Genomic DNA, 24,682 nt, shown 5'->3' on the forward strand with positions numbered 1-24,682 from the left:
AATTTGAGACTTAAAAGTTTAGGAATCATGAAAGTGAAGGAAACGTTTGCTAATTTTTTTTCCTGGAAAAAAGTCACAGGTCTTGTGATGTTACTAGTCAAATTCTAATGAGTCTTATGTCTTATGATGGTACTAGTTTTGTTTCTTCTTATCTGCCTTTAGAATCTGGCATTCCAAACTGGAGGCAGAGAGCTATATTCCAAGTCTCTGCCTCAGTTCCTTCCTTCTTTACAGTGGTATGGCCATCATAACATCAAAGTTGAGAGCATAAATTATTAGGTCTATCTTTAGCATGTGCTAGTTCTTGCTTTTTGTTTTAAATGCCTTAAAACTCCATTTTGTAGAATGTTCATCATCTTTCTTAGGTTTATTCACCTCACAGATATAATTAGTCTCTTAAAGCATGACTTACAAAAGCTTACAGCCCTTCCACAGAAGTGAAATCATGCTGCCACAAGGCAGCTGTCATCTGGGAACCTGAAGGGTATTAGCATACATCTGAGCTGACTCTGGGGTTCTATTCTAGGCCATGGTGATTGCACTAAACATTACCATGGGGAATTGGAAAGAGACAATTTTTGGTGGGTTTTAAGGCCACAAGTACAGAGCATGAAAAATTTGTTTATGGTTTAGAGCTTTTATGGTTCTGTTCTCTTTCATTTAGGAGCCAGCTCATGCTAAAGCAGGACTTTCTAACTTAGGGTCATGAACTTTTTCTTTTTTTAGTATTTTGATAACTTCATATCAATATAATTGGCATCCTTTGTAATTTTATTTTATTTTATTATATACCTTTAAAAACATTATTTTGAGAAGGAATCCATAGGTTTCACCAGATACCCAAGAGGTCCGCAACACACAAAAAAGCGAATAACTCCTGAGAAGGATCATTGATTAGAAGTTTGAAGTCCCAGAGTGTGAATCCCAGCTCTTTCCCATACTAGTCACATTACTATGAGTAAGATACAACCTCTCTGAGCCTCTGTTCCACAGCTGAAAAACAAGAATAAGAATATTTTTTATTACCTATTTTGCAGTTGTCTCAAAGTTTTTCTTTTAAAATGCTGTATATGTCTAAACTATTATTTCATTATTTCCTGGAGTCAGGAGTGTAGCTCCTGCAGTCTCGATAATTTCTTCCCAAAACTATTAGTACTAACCACTCCCCAGTTATTTTGTGTTTATTTTTTATATATTTTTGTATATGTATACATATTGTTTTTTCCTACTTGAATGTAAACTCCTTATTGGCAGGGACTGTTTTTTGATACTGTTATTTTGTCTTTTATTCCCACTATTTAGCTCAATGCCTAGTACATACAAGGGCTTAATAAACCATTGCTGAATTGAATGCACATGAGAAAATTCTGATTTTTTTTTTCTTGTGACCTTATTTAGTTTCCTATCCTTTTAGGAATTTGACAAGAAAGAACTCTTAAAGTGCATAGAAGAACTTGTGAGATTGGATCAGGAATGGGTTCCATACTCAACATCAGCCAGCCTCTATGTCCGCCCTACCTTTATTGGAACTGAGGTATGCTATGACTCTTTGGGGCATATTTTGTCTGTGTATATTAATTCCGTTTTTCTCCCCCCTATCAAACTTTTGCCGCTTGATCCAGTTCATAATTTGAAATATATAACCACCTTAGTATACCATCAATAGATATTTTTTTTTATACTTATATAGCAATAGATTTGAAATTATTTCTGCTGTGTGTATGTACCTTTGTGGTCTTTGCTGTTCAGGTACTTCCTGAAAGGCTCTGTAAATGTATGTAATTGGGGACCATTTGAGCTCACCAGAATGGGGAAGACAGTTAAGTTTTAAGTCTGATAGGGAAGGAGACACTACACAACCCTGGCCGACTGTGTGGTAGAGTTGGAAGAAACAGTAGAGACCTGTGAGTTAAGGCTGCAAGACCTACTGGGACCAGTTTCTTTGCCCGGAACCCCTGCAGTAAAAGGTACCAACTAAAGGAATCTGAAAGAAATGGAGCCACGCATGCCAGGGAGTAAGTTGTATAGAGTTTGGAAAGTGTGTTGCCGCTTGTTCCTTCTCCAGTGAGGTAGCTGGTATCAGCAACTGAGTAATACTGAGAGGGTTGGTGAAGATGGTTTTAAAGATTGTTTCCAGTTTTAGATCTGATTACTGCGTCATCCACACTTTAGGCAGTTTAAAGACCTAGAACTGGGCCAATTCGAGAAATTTGTTGAAACTATTTACTAAATTTGTAGGATAATACTACAGTTATTTAGACAGCTCTGTGGTTAAAGTAACACATCCACCTCCCCCACCTCACAATGTAACAATCCTGCATATGCTTGCCAGAAGCTCTGTCTTTCATCTCATCCTGGTATGAGTGGTGAGACACTGAAAATTAGCCATACGATTATTATTCATTTCATGCTCTTGTGTTTACAATGTAATTTGGTTTAGAGGAGCCTACTTAAAAACTTGATTAATATATTTAGGAATCTCAGAAGATCATATTTTAGCTGTTGATAATATTGAGTGAAAATGATAAAACTTATCAACAGCTAAAATCAGACGTATTTGAGTATCAGTCCATGTGTTTGCCCCAAACTTTCCTGGTGTTACTCTAGTTCTCCCCAGATTCCATGTCAAATAAAATATATTTCAAGCTTGTCAGGTGAATTGAAAATTAATGATCTGCTGTTAGTGCAGAATCTTTATCTTACTTGTCAGAAGTCACATAAATCGGGTAGGATTGAAGGAAATTTAATTGTGTAACAATGCCAGTAAGAAGACAAGGGAGAAGAAAACTTTTTTTAATAAAAATGTAAAATGAACCCATGGCAGTGGTACCACATTGCTTATTGCTTGTGTTGAAGTAAGAGACTGGACAGCCTGTCACCAAAGTTGATTTAAACATGGTGACAACAAATATGTTTATCTGTCTACACACCTTCCTGATCTTCTACATGCAGCAGTGATGAAATGTATCCTTTTTCATCTATCCCTCAAAGAAGAAGCTCTTGGATTCTTCCTTTTCCTTCAGTTAAGTATCCCAGCTCTTAGTAAATGTGTGACCATGGCACATATTTGACATCTATCAGTCTTGTTTTTATTAATCTGTAAAGTGGTGATAATAAGTCACTTTACCTCTGTCTGCTTCAGTTTCCTCTATTGTAAAATGGAGATACTAGCAGCTGCCTTGAAAGATCAAATGAAATAGTGATTGTAAAGCACAGTGCCTGGTACATAGTAAGCATTATATCAATGTTAGTTATTATTATTTATAAAATAAGGATAATAATACTTGTATTACCTGCTTCATTCGTAAGCCTTAGAATACTATATAATAAGAATTGTTATTTTTGTTGTTTCTGCTCCTTCTGCTGTTGCTTGGTTTTCAGAATTGGTATAGACTTACTCACTCAAATAATCCTTCCCATGCTCTCCCTCTAGTGGACATCATTTTTGTTTAGATCGTGGTTTTAAGGTATGCAAGCATCTGGTAAACTAATTAAGAAAATTTAATGTACATAAAGATAATAATTATGAGGAATGGAATTTACCTTAGAAAATTTTCCGTGGTGCTAGTAATTGCTATTTATTTTTTCAGATAATCTATTACATGTTGTTATGTAATTTGTATTATATGTAATATGTGGTATGTGTTATGCGTAATTACCCATTACATAAATATTTTGTTAATACAATAATATAGACAAAAGTAGACACATCTGTTTATATCTAATATCAACAAAATACAGTTGTTAAATCAGTTATTTGTATCACAATTTGTAAATTGAGTCTTACAAAGTCTCTGAGCTAGAAGAGTCCTTATCAGGGATGGAGAAACTGTGGCCTTGAGGTCACATAACCTCGAGGTTGCAGGTTCATCATCCCTGGACCATCTAGTTCAAACCGTACCCCACACCCCAATTTTACAGATACAGAATGAGATAAGACCCAAAGAAAATAATAATAGTCAGCATTTGCAGAGCACTTTACAAATATTATCTCATTTTATCTTCACAACAACCCTGAGAATTCAGTGCTATTAGAAGTCTCATTTTACAGATTAGAAAATTGAGGCAAAAGTTGACTGACTTGCCCAGGATCACTCAAATGGTAAATGTTTGAGGTCACATTTGAAACCAGGTCTTCCTGACTCCAGGCCCAGTGCTCTATCTACTGTGCCACCTAGCTATGCAGCCGGAGAGGTTAAATCACTTGTTCATGGTGATGCAGAAATTAAGTAGCAAAGCTGGGATTTGAACCCAGATTCAAATCATCCACAGGGAATTTAGGAAATAAATATAAAAGTCCTTCTTTAATTCCTCATAGCCCAGAACTTCTAAGTTCTCTGTAAATCTTCCCTTTTGAGTAAAGTAAATATTTTGTTTCTAGTTTAACTGACAACTTAATGAAATCCCATTGAGCTTACACTTAATGTAATGGGTCATTTTTTTATTAAAACTGGGAATAAAATTAAAGACATGACTTCTTGGAGTTGGCCATCTATTTTCATTGTGGCCAGACACACCCCGTTCTGTATATGTCTTCAGGTTGTTTCATTTGATTAGGACCATACTGAAGTAAATTTTCTGTTTGTTCTAAATTTTTGTTTGTCCTTTAGAATGATGATATCTAGGTCCATCTAAAATACACATGTACATGCAACCAACTCTTCGGTATCTATGATAATGGGGACAACGGGGAAAACATGGATAATTGAAATGCACAGAAAGTCCTCAATCATTTTTTTGGGGTCAATTTCACTTAGCATTTTAACTAGAAGCAAAGTTAGATTGGTTGTTGGTTCTCATCTCTTTTTACTTTACCTACTTGCTTTTTATTATAGCTCCTTGTAGCATGAAGCAGGTCTGGTATAGACCAATCACAGTAGTCAATCCAGGTTAAATGGAACAAGAGTTTTTTTCACCACTACGGTGTGGGGTGGGGTGGGGGTGGGACTCAACCTTGTGTGTATATGTTTTATATTTTTTTATTTGTTTTTTCATTCAAGTTCACAGACCCCAATATTTGTCCAAAGGTTCATGAACCCCAGTTAATGAGCCTCTACTCTTTTTCCTTTTCTAAGAAACTTTGCAACTTCCTCTGTTGTTTAGTGCCTAAGGATCTTTTTTTAACATAACCTTTATATAGTGACTTTAAATCTTTCCCCTACAATGTGTACCACCCCAATTTCTCTTTTAATTTGGCTGCTTTTCTTCCCCAGGAAGCAGTCTGCCCTTAATTCCTTTTTAAAAAACTATTTGTTTGGAGATTTTTGCATATTTTTTATTTCACAATTGCTTCAAAGTAATGATGGGAAATGGCCTTTAATATCTTTTTACATGGAATAGTAAATTGATTAATGTGTCACTTGTCTCTGTGCCTTCCTTTGAAGAGACTTTTGAATATTTTGCCTAGTACTTAAATTCTAGTGGAACATACTCTGATGTCTGGGAATCTGTGGTAGTTGCATAGCAGTGTGTTAAGCATTTATTGCCTCAGTCCCTCACATTTGCTAGAGATATGAATGTGAACCTATAGTAACCCTAAGTAGAAGTGAACAGTATATACAGTTCTAAGTAATCAAAATTTGTTTCTATTTTCCCACCTCACACCTTCAAGCTTTAACAGATAGGTAATAGGTAGGTTATCAAAATGCATTTATATATACTTTTCGAAGATTTCCTTTCCCTCATTAACCGCTTCTGACTCTTACAAACAGAAAAACTTTAATGTCTGTTTAAAATCTTTCTGTCAAATCTTTCTTTGTTGATAAGATTAACTGTTCTGTGTACAAATTAACATTCCATAATGATAATAATCCTGTTGACGGATAGCCGGTTTTCAGAGTACAATTGAAAATTTTGATTCTTAATCTTTAAACGAAGCACAGGCAAATCCCTGCTTTTTGTGTTTTTTTCTTTATCAAAGCCTTCCCTTGGAGTAAAGAAGCCAACAAAAGCCCTACTTTTCGTAATTCTGAGTCCTGTGGGACCCTACTTTTCAAGTGGAAGCTTTAAACCTGTATCTCTGTGGGCTGATCCGAAGTACATAAGAGCCTGGAAGGGTGGAACCGGGGACTACAAAGTAGGAGGGTAAGAGGAAATCCGGATTACTCCATGATGTGAAAGAATCTCTCCTAGTTATTTGTTTACTCATTTGACTCCAGTAATCTACTTTCTCAAGTTTTCCGTGTTTTAAATTGATTAGGACGCTTAAATGACAAATTATGCAAGTTGTTGGTATGGGAGGACAATTGTAAATGATATACACCAGAACTTTTTTGAATCACCAAAATTAGAGATTGAATTAGCTGCTGCCATATGTCTGTTCTATTTTGCCATAGCAATTAGATGGGTTGAGAGAAGAGACCATCTGGTGTTTGGGGCTGAAGCTCCAAGCTGGCCCTAGTATTTTAGGAGTCATGTCTGGGGAAGGTGCCTGCTGCATTGACGTGCTGTCTTCGTTGTCACTGAATATAATCATACCTACTGCCAACTGGCTGGAGGATAGCCCTTCTTTGGCTCAGTCAGACTTCGCTGAGAATTCAATTCAGCAAGCATTAATTACCTACTGTGGGCCAGACAGGAAGGGCAGCGTGCCATAGTACATACAGGGCTGGCCTCAGGGAGAGCTGGGTTCAAGTGCTGCCACTGACACATGCAAGCTATGGGATGCTGAACAAATCTCTTAACCTCTCAGCATTCCTGGTCATTCTCCAAGTCTACAAAATTGTAGAGAAGTTCTGATACCAATTAAATCCCAGGTCTGATTAAAAAAAAAGGTACTATATTTGTCCTGTGATGCTGGAGATAAAAGGGCAAAAAGGAAAGTCTCTTCCACCAAGGTGTTTGCACAGATAAGTAAATACAAACTAATTTGAAGAGGGAGAGAGAACCATGTAGTTGGCTATAGGAAGATTTGAAAAATGTTTTTGAAAAATTGATTTGAAAAACAATATCAGGAATATACTTGGCTTTGAGTTAGAAAGTCTATGACTTGGGATCTAGGGAGTTTCCTGAGTCACATAGGCATTAAATGACTCGCCCAGGGTCTCACTGCTAATAAGCATTAGAAGAGGAATTTGAATCCAGGACTTTCTGACCCCAAGCTCAGGACTCTATCCACTGTTCCCTAGCTGCTTCATTGGGAACTAACTTATCTAGATATAATTTATTGTTGTTAAAATAAAGGATCCATTGAAGGCATAAGCCAGCTTGTACATAGCCACCTGGGATCCTATTAGTCCTGGGACATTCCACAAAGCCTGTAAAATACTACTAATAATGATAGCCAAACATTCATATAGTACTTTAAAGTTTGCAAAGGTCTTCAAACTCACCTGAGAGGCTCTTGATCTGGGCTTATACACTGTTTTATACTCAGGACAAAGGGAGCTGGAGTCCCTTACAAATGTACCAATTTAGGTTATGCAGACTCCAGGTGCTTTTGAGTATCTATCAGAAATCCTTATAAATTATATAAGGATCCACACAAAAGTTGGTAAAATTCCTTTGGATTTCTGTGGTTGCATTCAGAAATTCCTTAGTCCTTTTAGCTGTTTTTGTGTCTGTCTCTCCCACTCCTCATTTTCAAGAGAAAGAGTCTAGTCTTTTTTAAGTGAGGCAATTGGGGTTGTGACTTACCCAGAGTCACACAGCTAGGAAGTATTATGTGTCTGAGGGCAGATTTGAACTCAGGTCCTCCTGACTCCAAAGTCGGTGCTCTATCCACTGTACCATCTAGCTGCCCCAGAAAGAGTCTAGTCTTAGCAGACTATTATTATTAATCCTGTAAATATGAATGCACATCACGCATACAGGCCAAGAGCACCTGGGAAGGAAACAGAGTGAACTAGGACCTAACAAAACTCTCAGATTCCTGCTGTCCTGGAAGAATAGATAGCCAAGTGGGCATTTGTGGATGTGAGAGTGAGATGTTCAGAACTGGCTCCTTCTTGTCACCTATGACAAGGAATGGTTTTGGAAACCTAGCTGCCCTGATGTCATTTCATCCACAGCAGCAGCATCGCTCTGCAGCTGTTTCTTCTCACTGTTAAATAGAAGGAAAATCTGGATAGTGATTACAGGACTAATTTTTGAGAGGCTTCTTTCCTCACTAGTGTATATACTTCTCTATTCAGGCAAATGGAAAGAAGCACTAGTGTACTGCCTTGATGCCTTTTCTGTAGGATGGAAAGACTGGAATGCTTAAAGCAATAGTGAATGGAAGCAACTGCTATAAGTCCTTAGTGAACTCTTTAAGATAACTTTACTATGGCACACATTACAGACAGTACATTCACAACTTTGTTACATTAATAACGCCAGTTTTAAAGGAGACTTTCTTTTTTCCTCTATTTATTAATTCTTTCCTAACCCAAGGATAAACACATAATAACTATTTCCACATTTACCTTATCCCCCTTTTAAAGTTAACTCTGCAGACTGTCTGGAAAGTACAATAACATTTTTATCTGGGGGTGGTCAGAGTATCTAGGAGTTAAAACAACAATGGAATACCATACCCCAGGGCAATTAGAAAGCAGCTCTAATGAGGTTTGGAAAAGTTCCATGATCAGTATGAAAAGTCAGAATAGTCTCCCTTGTCACTTAACAAGGGAAGGAAAAAACAGAACCCATAACTCAAGTATGTTACCAGGAATGCAAAAATTGAAAGAAAAAAGAGACTTTCTTTTAATGGCAATTGTATTCATGAGAACTTCTACCTGTATTGTCTTATATCTGCATTAAGTTCCTTTCTGTCATTAGCACATAGGAACAAGACAAGTTTCTCAAGCTGAAGTTAGGCTTTTAGATTTTCCAAAGGAAAAACTAATTGGGCCAAAGAAAAAAACAGGCTGTCTCCATGTGTATCAGTACCTTCCTGGGAAGTGATTCCTCCACATCAGAGGCCATTTATTACTTGTGTATTATACTTTAAGAAAATCCAAGAATGAAAGTCAAAACAACATGTAGATAAATTTGGGGGTGGTTATTCATTTAAGATTCTTAATAGCAACTCAGGATAAAGTTCTAATAAATAATAATTTTCCTCCCCCAAAAATCTAAAATTGGAATTGATTTATATATTCTAAATGAAGTGCTTTATTGCCACTAGCAAAAAGGTCTCTGTTTAATTGTAACAAGAGTGCTTTTCTTTTCTTTTCTTCCTTCCTTTGTTCTTTTCTTTCTTTCCATCAAAGAGGAGGAAAGCTGGGGGGACAGAGATCATATTTTTGTTCATTTAAAATTAATTTAAAATAAGAAAGTGGAGAGCAAACTTGCTACTTGAAAAGAAACTTCCCCCTCCCCCCTTAGACTGACTTATATGGATACCTGGCCTTATTTAGTAACCCATTATGCCTTACCACCAATGTAATCTTGATAAAGATGTGGGAACATTTTAAACTTGGGTAAAGCCCGAAAGTCCTTCTGTGCCAACGTTGTTTTGATTTGCAGACTGTGGAGTCAAGTCCTCTGTAATAGGGTCTAGCAGAGCCTATCAAGCTGGACAGACTTCAAGTACAGGACCCGGGATGCTTGGATATATGCAGTCTGAGGACCATCCTAGCATAGTTCAGAGAATATCATCAGGTGGACTGCAGGATGATCAGTTGTTCCACTAGTAGAAGTTAAGAAGGCTGTCCACTAAGGCTTGGAGGGCTTGGAAGGGTGATCCACTTTGACCCAAGTCACGAATCCTTGAAATTTCAAAGTTTTGTGCAGTATGAAAGACTGAATCAGATAGATTACCAATTTGGATGTCTATGGCCTCAGGGAAATCACAGGGCAAGCCTAACCGGTGTCCTGCAGTATTCAAAGAGTCTCTGCCAAGGTTCAAGTCCAGGTAGTTATTAGCCCTGTCACTGGCAAGAGGAAAGCCATTTTTTTCTCTTTGAACCTCTGGCTACTGAAGTTTAAAACTTGTACTGCCTACCTCACAGAGTGGTGGTCATGAAAGTTTTTTATAAAGCAGAAAGAAAACAAATGTGACCTTTTTTTTTTTTTTAAATTATTATTTGAAATTCCATTTATTTACGTTTTGGATTCTCATTTGTCTCCTTCCCAACTCAATCATGCCCAGGCTCACACAGCTAGTGTCAAGTGTCTGAGGTTGGATTTGAACTCAGGTCCTCCTGACTCCAATGCCGGAGCTCTAACCATTCTAACCACTGTGCCAGCTCCCCCTTTCCATGTCTTTCTAATACCAACCTGCGACTCTTACAGCTGACTCTCAGTTTTTTGGTGGTAGGCTATCCAGTTCCTTCACTGCCCTAGTTCTAATGGAATTCGTTTGTAATTGCTCTACTCAGGCATCTTTTCAATTAACTTTTTGAACTTAACATTAGATCTCCTTTCTCTCCCAAAGTGACATGTTATTCTCACGAACATAGGAAACACATGAAAGGGATCAAAAACGCGTTAATGACCCCATGCACAACAAAAAGCATAGTTAACACCGGAGAGGGAACTTGAGTACAATAAAGAGCTGAGCTAAGGTAATCAGCCCACCAGGAGATGAATCTATGGGGTCCAATAATAAATACAATAAAACACCTTCACATATATATATATATAATAGCTACTCAGTATTTTTCAAATTGAATAAAAGGTGGGTATGTTGTTGATCACTTGAAGATTTGTTTTTGCCTATTTATTCCTCTGGACTCTGCGTGTACTAAGGAAAGATGTAACATTCCTTAATCCTAATATAATTTAGAGTGGACTTAGTGCTCAGAATAATGACTTTGTACATCTTGTGCTTAATCATATTGATGCAGAGCCTTTGAACTTTAAAAAAAATATGATCCAAGGTTCCCCTTCCAGGGAGCAGGCATTAATTTCACATTCATTCTGCTTCTGTCACTTAAGTTCTCTTAGCCTCAGTTTCCTTATCTGTAAAAATAAGGACAATAATAGCACTTACCTCATCCTGTTGTTTCAGGGCTCAAATGAAATAATAGATGCAAGACACTTTGCAAAAATTAAGACTCCATATATGTGTCAATGGTGATGAGGATAAGGATGACGATGATACTTTCCTTGTATGCCAGAATTCCTAAATTCTGGACTGCCCTGGTTCTAGTTTATTTATTGTAAAATGGATGTCTTGTCAGACAATCTGCTATTCAAATGAGTTTGCTTTATAGGCATCTCAAAGTTTTAAGAAATTTTATTGACATTTATTTTTATCTCCTGGGGAAGACATGGGAGGAAGATTGGAAAAGATCCACATAGTATTCAGCAGAATATCTTGGTAAAAGTATTTTAATCTAATAACTGAATAGATAACATGAAAAACATTTGGGAAAATTTAAGCTTCAGTAATACTATGAATATGTTTACCCTAAATAACAGAAATTATGGATTTTTTAGAGGGAAAGAAAATCATTACCTCTAATTGATGTTTTGCCTCCTCAATTAGCAATTATGGTGCCTCCATTTTTGCCCAAAATGAAGCATTGCGTCATGGATGTCAGCAGGTTCTTTGGCTCTGTGGAGAAGATCATCAGATAACTGAAGTGGGAACCATGAACCTTTTCCTATACTGGATAAATGAAGATGGAGGTAATAGCATTTAACTTAATAGATTTCACTCTTAAATTAAGTTAATTCGATAGACTTAACTCTTCTCTGTTCTTAGATCATGGCTGTGTGAAGCTCTCATGAGTTCAGTGAAGGGCTTAGTTCCTGATGAATACTGATGAGTATTCTCAATAACCATTTTCTGGTCAGCATGAAGATTTCTGCCTAGCCTCTTCACTATCCCATACCATCATTTAGTTAACCAAAGAAACTAACTTGGTTAATTTTCAGGTGAAGAAAAGGTTTTTGTTGTTTTAATTTGGTGCCTGTATCAGGACCACTCACTACATCACTTAGAATGAACTTGGCCTTCCTGAGTTCAGCGAATTTTAAAAATGAGGGGCAGTTTCTCCTACCCATTTAAGTTCCTTCATTTGATAGCAGATATTTCTCTACATGAATGATTATGTGTTAACCCAAGAATCTGAATCAGGCAAGTTCCACACAAATTTATCCTGCCACAGAACCTTTATAGCTCTGTAAGTAGGTACAAATACTGTTCCATCTGGCGACTTTTTCATCTTTCTCATATTACAGGCATTTTATTGCTTTCTACAAAGCTGTATGTTTATTGTGGGCTCCAAAGCTAAATGTTCTGAAAATGCTTATTTGGATATGGCAGCCTCTACCCTCCCCCACCTCTGCCAAAATAATAGCTAATTTGATTTTAGATTATATTAATCAAAGTGTAATATTTAGCACCAGGAAGGTAATGGTCCCCAGCAAGCTCCTTGAAGAAAGGACTATTTTTGTTGTTATTGTTTTGTATTTATAGTCATAGTGGCCATGCACACAAAAGCCATTTAATAAATGTTTGTTGATTGATTAATGTTGCTATAGTACTCTGCCCTGGTCAGATTGTATCTGGAATATTGTGTACAATTCTGGGTGATACATTGATAAGCTGGAGAGTGTCCAGAGGAGGGGAATGAGGATGGTGAAGTGCTTTGAGTCCATGCCAAAAAATGATGGAATTGGAAGAGTTTAGCCTGGAGGAGAGGAGACAAGACTTCAGTCGAACGTGAGAGCTTCAGGTATTTGAAGGGCTTCCAAGTGAAAAAGGACATAAGACTTGTTTTGCTTGACCCCAGAGGGCAAAATGGATGGGAGTTAAAAAAAGAAAAAAGAAAAAAATTGTGTTTGTAGTACAATTAAGTAACAATGAAGGTAACAATTAAGGTGTCTTAAAGCAGAGCCTTGATAAACACCTTTAGTTTATGTTACAGAGGGAATTCTTGGCAACAATCAAGTACAGATTGGAATAGGTGGTTACTAGCACCCCTTCCAATTCTGAGATTCTGTAATTAGGATGAGACAGCTAGAATCACAAGTCCTTTAAGTGTTAGAAGGGCGTTTTCAATAGGAAGCATGTAAAATAAAGACCCTGGTTCTTGAAAATTAGTGAGCAAACCAGCACCACCAGGCAGCCTAAAAGCAATCATTCAATGGATTAACAAATCGTCCAGGTGCCCTTTCTATTTTTCTTTTGTTTGAAGATGCACATAGGGCCATGGAATCTCTCAGCAAACTTTCGTTGTTAGGTGGAGACAGATTAGTCAATTGTGGGGAAAAAAATATAAGGAAGTGAATTCTCACTTCCTGTGGGAGGGGGAAGATGCAATATTGGTAAAGGTAGGTAGGACTGATGCAAACTTTATGAATCCTTTAAAATTTTGTGAATTTAGTGATTTTGAACTGACAGTAAATTTCTATTTCTCAATGTGAATGTGACCCTGGATACTTGAAGGCTGTACTAGAGTAGCCCAAGCTCTCAGAGAGACCAGATGGAAAGCCTTCAAGTATGGGTCCAGTTATGGAAAATCATGCTAAGACCAGCCTAGCCACACTCAGAGACAGGATCATCAGCAGAATGTTGGTTTTTAGGCAATAGATATTTTTAGTTGTTGCAATTCCCAAGTCAACCTACCAGTAAATGGGGGCCAGTGAAAGATGTATATGTAATTTCTTATAAATTTAACAATCACCAATAAACATAAATTTCAGTATGCTAAGAAGACCAAAAAAGAGGATTGCTTATGGAAACATGAACTTATTTTTTAGGTATATAATAAACTTAATATAGTAGTAACAAAATTAGAATGTTTGTGTTCTCTTGTGATATTCCTTTTGTTTTTCCTGAATGTTTTCTTAATTTTATTGATTTACTGCTGCTTCTTCCTGCTTCCCTCCCCTCCTTCTTCCTTTCCTTCCTTCTCCCTATCCTTCTTCCCTCTTTCCCTCCCTCCCTTACTCTCTCTTTGTCACTACCCATTGACTCTCAGTATAGGAAATATTCACACTAATGAAATAACAGACATTTTGAAGTATTGATTTTGAAAACTATTTTTCAGTTCTGCTTTAAGCTACTAACTTGTTTCATGATAGTGAGCAATGGAACTGTGAAAGGAGAAATCTTACTTTAAGAAATACTTAGTCATTTAAAGACCTAGTTTTGGTTTCAATATTAAATCTGAAATGTTTTCTTTGTTGGAATAGGCAGATGTGCCACCTCTAATTATTCCTGTGTCATTTGGCTACAGAAAGATGATTCCTATAAATTTGAATCAGTACTAGGACTTATTTTTAGTAATTTTTACCAGCACTGGTAAAGTGAGTCTTGACAGGGAAGACATTGAAAACATCACTCAGGGTTTTTGGTGTGGTTAGTCTCAGACACATTGAATTACAGAATCTCAGAGTTGGAAGAGGACTCATATTGAACTTAAAGTCCACCCAAACTTTCAGATGCTTTTTAGACCACAATTGAGTGACTCTTTTGGGGGCATACCTCTCGAAGGAAGTTAGGTGGCACAGTTGGTAAGAGTGCTGTACTTGCAGACAGTAGGACCTGAACCTCAGGTACTTTCTTAACTCTTTGGATAAGTCACAACCTCTGTCATCCTCTGTTTCTTCATCTGCAAAATGGGGATAATATACAAGGTTGTTGTGAGAATCAGATGAGATTTTATATATATAATATATATATATACACACACACACACACACACACATAATATTTATATATTTATAGAATGTATATTATAGACAAACGTGTGTATACATATACTACTTGATATATACATATATGTATACATACATACATACATGCATGTATATGTACATATATCTTTGCAAATCTTAAAGCACTCTATAAATGCTAGCTATTATTGTAGTTGTTTTGCGTAGTGGCAGAACCAATGTACAGATCTACCAACAGTGCTTTAATGTGTCTGTTTTTTCCCTAGCCTCCAATTTTTGTCGTTTTCGTTTTTTGCCTACTTTGCCAATCTGATGGGTGAGAGGTAGAATCTTTAATTTGAATTTTTCTAATTAGTGATTTGGAACATTTTTTCAAATATGAGTATTGATAGTTTGGTTTTTCACTTGAGGAATGGTTCTTTTGAAGCAGTTCCTCATTTCTTGGAAATGAGACCCTTATCTGAGAAATGTTTTCCCCACTTACCTGTTTTTCTTCTAATTTTGGCTGCATTGGTTTTGTCTGTGCAAAAACTTTCACATCATCAAAATTGTTCATTTTATCTTTATTGATCCTGTCAATCCTTTACTTGATCATTCTTCCCCTAGCCACAGATCTGAAAAATAATTTCTAATTTGTTTGATTTCACTCTTTATGTATATATAAAGTCATGTATACATTTGGAGCTCATCTTGGTATAAAATATGAAATTTATACCTAGTTTCTATTAGACTACTTTCCAATTTTTTCTACCAGTTTGTTTTTTCTTTAATAGCTTTAGTTTTGGGGGTTTATCCAATAACAGTCTACTCTGTGTTCACTTGAAGTGTTCTACTGATCAATATATTTTAATTTTTTTTTTGCTTTTTGATGAGGCAATTGGGATTAAGTGACTTGCCTAGGGTCACACAGATAGTAAGTGTCAAATGTCTGAGACCAGATTTGAACTCAGATCCTCCTGACTCCAAAGCCGTAGCTCTATCCATTTTGGTACCTAGCTGCCCTGATCAATCTGTTTCTTAATCATGACCAAATAATTTTAATAATTACTGCTTTGATATCTGGTACTGCTAGGCCCCTTGGTTCCCACTTTTTCTACTAATTCCCTTAATATTCTTGACCTTTTGTTCTTCTAAATGAATTGTTATTTTTTTCTAACTCAATAAAGCATTCCTTTGGTAGTGGGATTGGCACGGTACTGATGAAATTAAGAAAATATTGACTTGACTTCTCTGTGAGCAAAGAATATTTCTATTTTCCCAATTTATTGTTTTCCTTTATAAATGTTTCTTTGCCTTACAAGGCTAACTTGTTATTAGTTATAGAAGAATTGCAATATGAATCAGTGAAAGGAATATCCTTACTACTAAAATCATGGGTCCTTAAAGTATTGAAATAATATATGTGATATATATCATATATAATATGTACTACCTCTGGTATATATTTCATATAATACTTAAATATCTGTGATTATCATAGATAATAGCAGTGAGTATATTCCTTTCACTGACTTATGTATAGCATATATATATATATATATCATATATAATAATAGTATACATTATCCTAGATTTTGGGGGTGTTAGTGTTTTATTTTCCCACTTAAAAGTTTTTCCTCTGTTTAATATTTTGTTCTGTACCATTGTGAACTGAATGGTAACAAATGGAAGTCACTTTCAGTATAGCACATACATTGCCCTGTATTTGGGTGGGGCTGGTGCTAAGGATTATGACACAGAAAGGAAACCATGAATTGAGCGAGCTAATACTTGGCACCCCTCCCCACAAAGTGTAGATGAGATTTTGTGCCATGCCTCTCTGATACAAGGATTACATAACAAGTTGAAGTGTCTTGTGTTCCTTTATCCATAATTAGCTGCCTCTTTAAAGATAATAAAATCGCAAAGGTTGAGGGTATGGTATTTAGGGTGTACTCAGTGTTGTTTATCAAGATTACTTGTACACTTTCTAAGCACTAGATTGTAATTGTAACTGTATCTATTGTATTTGTTAGTTTGACCCCCCCCATACATGTTGATTTACAGAAGAACTTGGGTCTGCCACAGGAAATTTTGGGGTCCTGTTCTAGTAAAAGCATTTGGTTCTAAGTCCCTAGAATACAGAGACAATCAATTTGGTTCTCTTATATATCCCTGGTGAACTATTTGGCACTTACATACTTTTAAAAATTATGATTATTATAATTCTCTCAACTATGGCAATGTCTCATTTGGTAAAGAATAGGTCTTCTGTTGTTGTACTGCTTCTAGATAATCCAGTTCCTAAACATGATTTTTCTGTCAAAAACGAGCTGAAATTGTGGGCTTACATTCTGCTTTCCTTGTGTTGGATAATCTGAGGCCATATGGAGCTTGTTCTGGCTCCAGTAAACATGTTTGTGGTTGCAGAGGAAAATGAATATTTCTCACCCAAATGTTTTCATGTCGTCATCTCTGTCTGGCACCCAGGGGAGCAGATGTTCTGTACATTGACCCCAGGCTAATGGGTAGGATGCTGTGCAAAAGATGGATTTTATAAAGCAGGCAGTTTATACACTTCATGATCTTGTTTTTCTTAGATTCCACATGGGATGGGTGCTGGCTTCAGCATTAGGGGAAAAAATGAAAGTGAAAAAGTGAGCTGAATCTAGTCAAAGGACCTGTGTGCAAATCTTGATTCTACCACACACCTTCTCTGTGACCTTGGGCAAGTTCTCTAACTTTCCTGGCCTAAGTTTCCTCATCTATAAAATGAAGGAGTTAGACTAGATTACCTGTGAGGCCCCCCTTCCTGGTTTAAACCCATGATCCTATATCTGGTCTGTGATTCAAAAAGACTAAGCAAGTAGACCTAAAAGAAAGTGATTGCCTAGGGGTGTTAGTTCTCTTGACAGTAAAGCTATATTCAGTGGAAGATAAAAGGTAAACCAAAACAGAAAGAAACAAGCAAACAAACAAACTTTGTTCTTTAGCAGACTTTATCCCCTGGCTTGAGAAAAAAAGAATGGATCTGAATTAGTTATATTGGATATGAAAACTCCTTACTTAAGCAGAGTATTTTTTCAGGTACTTATAGAATATATAAGGGAACATGGGAAGATCCAGGACTCATCCCCTTACTGTCTATTTTCAACTAGTCTCAAGTCATCTATTGATCTATTATTTATTCCTTAGCAAACTCCTCAGAGCAGTTATTCCAGACTTTATCTTTCCTTAATCTCCAATCTTTCCCTACACTCTCAAAGAAGATGAAAATAATCACAATTCTTAAACTTTTCCTTCATGTACTCACAGAAGTAGAAGTTCAAGGCAGTTATCTGGCTAATTCAAGAGAAAACACCTGGAAAAATAGCTTTTGGTAGAGATAAGAGATATTGGAGGTACCATAGTGTTGTGGAAAGAGCACTGGACAGAAAGGTTGGAGGCTTGGTCTCTCAGCCTCACCCTGCCACTTTTAGTGTGGCCTTGGGCAAATCACTTGACTTTTTTAGTTTTCAGTTTCTCTATTTGTAAAATAAGGGGGTTGAACTAGATCAAGGCTTCTTAAACTTTTTCTACTTGCAACCCCTCAGTGCTTCTTGAACTGCGGATCGCAACCCCATATGGGTCTGGACTAGATGCACTTGACTAGTACTGGACTAGATGATACCTAAATATGAGTTTATAGTTCAGCTCTACAATTATAGAATTTGCAGTGGTATCAAAGATTGATTTCATCTCTATTTGTGTTTCCTCATCACACATGAATTCATTTTATACTGCTCTTACTGCTCATTTTCTTTGTAAATTCATCGAATAATTTCACAAGTATGTACTTGGCTTCTCTGCCTGCCTCCTTAAAGCAAGGGGCTGTATATTCTACTACTTCTTTTTTGTGTGTGTGTGTGTTTTGGTGAGGCAATCAGGGTTAAATGACTTACCCAGGGTCACACAGTTAGAAAGTGTCAAGTGCCTGAGCCAGGATTTGAACTCTTTCTTTTCTTTTATATCCCAGAATTACAGTATTTCAGACAGAAAGGTCATCACTGAAACCACGAAAAAGCAATCCACACCAAAGCACAACCAGCAAGTGACCATCTAGCCTTTTCTTTAGGGCCACCAGTGAAGGAGAACATTACCTTCTGATATAGCCTATTCCACTTTTCAGTAGTTCTAATTTTTGGGAAGACAGCTAGGTGGTGAAGTGGAGAGAATGCTGGACTTGGAGTCAGGGAGATTTCTCCTTGAATTCAAATCCAGCCTCAGACACTTACTAGCTGTATCACCCTGGGTAAGACACGTAACTCTGTTTGCCTCAGTTCCTCATCTGTAAAATAAGCCAGAGAAGGATATGGCAAATCACTCTGGTATTTTTGCCAAGAAAATCCCAAATGGGGTCACAGAGAGTTGGAAAGGACTGAAAATAACTGAACAACAGCAAACTAGTTTTCCTTACATCAAACCTAAATTTATTTCTTTGCAGTTTACACCAATAATTTTTTGTTCCGTCCTCAGGGGTCAAAGAGCACAAGTAGTATACCTGTTCCATAAGATGTCTCTTAAAATACTTGAAGACCCCTAGCTCAGCTCCCTTAGGTCTTTTTTCCAGGCGAAAGTTCCTTCAATTAATTTTTATATATGAAATGAATTCAAGGCCCTTCATCCTAATTCCTTGCTTTCAGTGGTCTCTTGTTAACCTTCTTCCTAAAATGTGATAATCAAGACTGAACCCTATGCTGTAGTTGGATTTTGACCAGTGTAGTGTGCAATGCAGATTGTATTGTTAATTGGTCAGTAGTGTTTTATTTCTTTGTGATCCCATTTGGGGTTTTCTTGGCAAAGATCCTGGAGTAGTTTGCCATTTCCTTCTCCAGCTCATTTTACAGATGAGGAAACTGAGGCAAACAGAGTTAAGTGACTTGCCCAGGGTCACATAGCTAGTAAATGTCTGAGGCCAGATGCGAACTCACAAAGATGAGTCTTCATGACTCTAAGGCAGGCACTCTATCCACTACCTTACCTAGTTGCCCTACAGTGTGGATATCAACTCTTTGTTTCTGAGATCTATCCCTCTTTTTATGTAAGCAAAATCAAATTTACCTTAGCTTTTTGGACCACAATATCCATATAGCTGTCTCATTGATCTTATATATTAAAAAAAAGCCTCTGGACTGTTTTTAGACAAACTCATCTGTAGCCATACCTTCCCTATCTTGGACTTATGAAGTTGGTTTTTTGAACCCAAATCCAAGACTTTTACATTGTACCCTATTAAATTCTATTATATACAATTCAGTATATATTCAATCTTATAAACATCTCTTTTTGGATCCTAACTCATCATCTGTTGTGTAAGCTATCCTCAGCTTTGTGTCATCTAAGAAATTTGATAATGATGCAACCATACCTTTATTGATACAAATGTTTAACAAAATAGGGCCATAGGGCAATCTACTAAAACCTTCCCTAATCTCATAGAATTATAATCCATTAAGCTGCAAACAATAAATTATGTCAACAAAACAGTGACATAATTTGTAATCTAATAGTCCATAGGTGATATTTTCATCTCTCTCTTGGTTCTGATGCTCTTCTTTGTAGAGCATGAGGATTAGGAGTGCTTATGGTATGGCACCCATTGTTAGAAGCAAAAGATATTCTGGAGACCAATTTATACTTACTCTTGAAAGGTTTCCATGTAAATTCTCATAAAGAGGGAGAAAGTGCCAGTGTAGACTTGCACATAGTAGGTGCTTAATATACCTTTGTAGAATGGATGAACAAATAAGTGGCATAAATGTATCTTATCAAAACCAATAGGTGGATCTACACATGAAGAAGAGAAATATAGTGGCCTAATCCAGCTTAGTGGAACCCTAGAAATTGACCTGTGTGCTAGCTTGTCACACATAAGCTAGAGGAGAATGATCCTTTGTGTGTCATTTATAGGACACCTTGATAATGAATAATACTTTAAAAAATCAGATTCAACATTGCTTGAGTTTTTCTCTGGCTGTATTATTCTTCATTAGGATAGTTTGTGTCTTCTCAGTTCATTTTTTGTGGGGAAAGCTGTTATCTTTTTCTGGGCCAATAGCAAACTGATGGCAATTAAATCAGTTGTCTTTTTTTTTTCGTCATGGATTTGAGTTATTTGGGAAACCTTACAATGGAAAGATGACAACAACATCTTCCCTGAATCAAAGTTATTCGTTGCCAAAATTAGTTAAGATTTAGTTACTGTTGTTGAAGTTGAAGTTCATGCATGCTATTTCTAAATTTGGAAAGTGTTCCGCCCACCTTTTAATTATCATTATTATTTTGTTGCAGAGGATGAACTGGCAACTCCACCACTAGATGGTATCATTCTTCCAGGAGTGACAAGACAAAGTATATTGGATCTGGCACACAAGTGGGTGGGTTATTTTGTCATTAACAATTTTTGTAACTGTAGAGATTTTCCACTTGCAGCTTGTCATGAGATAAACAGTAATGGATATAAGCCCAGGGTAGTGTTGAAATAATACCCTGCAGTTCCAACTAATCTTATCTCTTCTTTCAATCTTAACGTGAGTAAGAAGAGCTTGTTTAAAAGAACTGTCTTGGCAGGTTCATCAAATAAGTATAATTCATTCCAAAGGATTGAGAGAAACCTGTTAGACAAGCTCTCAGAATGAAAAAGGAAAATCCCATTCTGAAAGGTGTTACAAAAATGAGTACCACCATTTTACTTAAATTCCCTTGATTTTTACTGTTTAAACATTGTATAATGCTGAGGAATGGTTTTTCTACAATAAACATGCATAAAAGCTTTTACCTTTAGCTATATTCATACTCCCTGTTTCTGAAGGGTAATAGATTTCAGCTATTCACTCAGTAGTGATAAAAATAAAAGTATACTCACTGATAAACAAACCAATTGTTAATATATCTTACTACAAGTGGATTCCCATTACTTCAACCTTATTTTTAAATTAGAATGCTCCAGAAAATAAATCCAAAAAAATCCAAAATTGTTTATAGTAGCTCTAGTGTTCATTTGTACAACACTGGGGAACAGACTAAAACATTTTGTATTGGGAACAATGTCATGAGGAACTCATGATGAAAATGTTGAATGGAATGGTTGTCTGACAAGGATATTTGAATGGAGCTTTTGAGTCATGTGGTAAAATCGTCTCCAAGGGACCATGGATAGGCTTTGTCCATACTTTGGTCAAGCAGTGTTAATAAGAAACATGTTTATAAACACAGATTTTTTTTCTAGAAGAGTGCTAACAGTTTCTCTGGCAGAGATTTTTGAAATACAGGAAATGTGCTATAAATAATTCTACAAACCCCTGAAGTAGACAAGACCCAACTGCCACATGCTGCCTGGCACGTTGGCCATGACATTTGCAAACTGTTGGTATAATTTCAAACAGCTTGCCCTGTCCTAAATATGTTTAGAGTTGGAAAAATGTGTTTTTGACACTTGATAATTTGTGTTGTATTAAAAAAAAATCAACCAAGTACAGAAGGTTTGATGACAAGTTGCAAGTGGAAAATCTCTACAGTTCTAATGATTTGCTAGTAGAAAAAGTAGGTTATTATGGGGGAACCTTTTTTTTTTATTTTTAGCTATAATTTGTTTTAAAAGTTATTTTAAAACAGGGAGACATGAAATGCCAAGAGTGCTGTGGGTGGGTGGGGGGGTTACAAGCCCTCATCAGCCAGAGGAAATGGTCCAAAGATAAGTAAGGGTGGGCAGAGGGAAGACAGTTCAGTATGTGTGTATTTTCCACAACACAGAACTCAGCTTGTTTTTAATTGGCTTGGCTAATTTTCTGGACAGGTTTGGTTGGTGGGTTTTTTTTCTTTCATTTTATAAAGACCTTTGTAAACTCATGGTTGGAAAAAAACATAATTACAATTGCAGGGTGAGATAAACTGAAACTTAAAAATAAGCATAATTTCATTGGCAGGCATACTTTCCTTCCCTTCTTTCTTGTTTAGCTCTGTTAACCTACCTGTGATAGTAATGTATTTCCCTTCCTGAGCCTAAGAGCTGTAGTTTCTTATTTTCCCTTTCATGATGTTTTTGGGTTTTAAAATTTTTTTTTATTTTGACATTTTGTAAAAAGGGTGATCACTTATTTGGTATCCAGGAACTCAGAACATATGGTGGAAAAAAAACAAACCTTTTTTTAAACCAATTACTTAGCAGGAGTTAAAATTGATAAAATTGTGAAGAATTAAAAAGGAAACTATATTAAATGTTAAAGTATCTCTCCTTGTTGAACTTTTCAGCAAGAGTCTGTATATCTGGGCAATAACTAGTGAGATCAGTCACTGCTTACAATGGGGAAGAATATAGAAACTGAATTTTAAAAATGTTATTGGAAACAACCAAATTAATGTGTTCAGAGGGGCAGGAATGTGGGAAGTAGAATTCTCTGTTAAGAGAAAAAGGAAGGGAATGCATGTTTATATAGTGCCTGCTATGTACTAGGCCCTATGCTTTTTTAAAAAAATATTAATTTGATAAAACCACCCTGGGGGATTCATATTATCCTCATTTTACAGTTGAGGAAACTGACGCAAACATAGGGCAAATGACTTGCCCAGAGTCACACAGCTAGTAAATGTCTATAAGCCACATTTGAGCTCAAGTCTTCCTGACTCCAGACCCAATGCTCTATCCACTTCATCCAAAATCAAATTGCCATCACATTTTATCTTCTATTTGCTGCGAGTGATATACAGTGAGTATCATCTTCTTTTATTACTTCATTAGAGTTCTTGATGGCTTAAACCATGGATATTTTTTTTTGAAACAAGAAATGTGCTATAAATAATTCTGTAATTTTCTCTATCTCTTGTACATAATTCTTATTTTGGAGAAATTTAAGGTCATGAAGGTCAGAGGAATTGTCTAGTCCTCCATCTTGTTGGTCATAGCCATCATTCCTTTGTGATAAAATGCCTTCAGGAAATTATGATGATGGAGATAGAATGCATTTTGTTGCATTTTATGTCCTCAGTAAGTAGAGTAATTTAAAGGAGCTTATGCCTGACATGTGAAAAAAAAAAATCCAGGTGTTAAAGATAGATACTCTATGTAATACCTAGTGTAGTTCTATATTATCTAATAGGTTTTCTTTCTTTTTTTTTTTTTTGAGAAAAAGAGGGTTACACCAATGTAGCTGATTCTTGATAATCGTGTTTAGAAACTGGGCCACTTTAGATTAGTTCCTTCCTATCTTTAAACTACAATTTCTTCATTAAAAAAAAACAAAACAAAAACAACCTTTCCCAGATTACCTGTAAATGAGGTTATGTGAAATAATGATTGGCTTCCACATCTGAGTTTAGAAAATGTTTATGGGTAGAAGCAAGGTTAGGAATCTTATGTCTGCTAAAAATTTATTATTTTCCATCTCCTAAACAGGATGAATTTAAGGTAACTGAGAGGTACCTCACTATGAATGACTTAATCATTGCTCTGAAAGAAAACAGAGTAAAAGAGATGTTTGGCAGTGGTACGGCTTGTGTTGTTTGCCCAGTTTCTGATATACTATACAAGGATGAGGTAAGAGAAGTATTTATTTATTTTTATTATTTCTCAAGGTTCACTTATGATTTTATTAATTTTTTTTTTGCATGGGTTATGGTGCAATTTAGACACAGCTTAAAAGGGGTCTTTTTAACTTTACATGCAATTAGCCTTTGGTTTGTTTATTTCAAATGGAGCCATATTAGCAGTTTACTTACTACCATCTTGCTAAGTGATTTATTTTATGAACACATAGTTGTGAATAATTTCTGATCTCAAATAAATATACCACTGTTGGTTAAGTCTTATGGAATTCAAGTGTTTTTGATACTGCAGTAGACCCTCAGTTTTATGTATTTTCCACCAATCTAATAAGGACGACTTTTTAGGTAATTGACATTATGTTTCAGAACTAAGGAAAATTTCCATTATCCAAGTTACTTTGCTAAATTAAGAACTGCAAATAACCAGTATGACCTTTATGTGCATGGCTTGGTTTTTCTTGTGTTAAATGACAATTTTAAAGCGAAGCATATTATTTTGAAATGTATTTGTGTTTCTTTGTATGTGGCCAGACTCCTACAAGGCTGAGGCCACAAGGTCAGAAGCTAA

General features: G+C 36.2%; 1 protein-coding gene and 1 long non-coding RNA gene across 2 annotated transcripts in view; one reads left to right on the plus strand and one right to left on the minus strand.

Annotated features, from left to right (window-relative positions):
- The window catches only part of BCAT1 (branched chain amino acid transaminase 1), a 71,014-nt gene that overhangs the window by 35,806 nt on the left and 10,526 nt on the right, over positions 1-24,682 (plus strand). Inside the window, exons 5-9 of the mRNA XM_027838757.1 lie at positions 1,415-1,534; positions 5,921-6,084; positions 11,417-11,559; positions 20,866-20,951; positions 23,966-24,106. Coding sequence (XP_027694558.1) covers positions 1,415-1,534; positions 5,921-6,084; positions 11,417-11,559; positions 20,866-20,951; positions 23,966-24,106 — 654 coding nt within the window. The remainder of the gene's footprint in view (positions 1-1,414; positions 1,535-5,920; positions 6,085-11,416; positions 11,560-20,865; positions 20,952-23,965; positions 24,107-24,682) is intronic.
- The window catches only part of LOC114025339, a 42,258-nt gene that overhangs the window by 1,696 nt on the left and 15,880 nt on the right, over positions 1-24,682 (minus strand). Inside the window, exons 3-5 of the long non-coding RNA XR_003567011.1 lie at positions 14,366-14,492; positions 11,387-11,485; positions 793-993 (exon numbers count right to left, since the gene is read on the minus strand). This is a non-coding gene — a long non-coding RNA (uncharacterized LOC114025339). The remainder of the gene's footprint in view (positions 1-792; positions 994-11,386; positions 11,486-14,365; positions 14,493-24,682) is intronic.

This window comes from Vombatus ursinus, unplaced genomic scaffold (genome assembly GCF_900497805.2).
Source record: "Vombatus ursinus unplaced genomic scaffold, bare-nosed wombat genome assembly UNPS02014830.1, whole genome shotgun sequence".
In the NCBI taxonomy this organism is placed as follows: Eukaryota; Metazoa; Chordata; class Mammalia; order Diprotodontia; family Vombatidae; genus Vombatus; species Vombatus ursinus.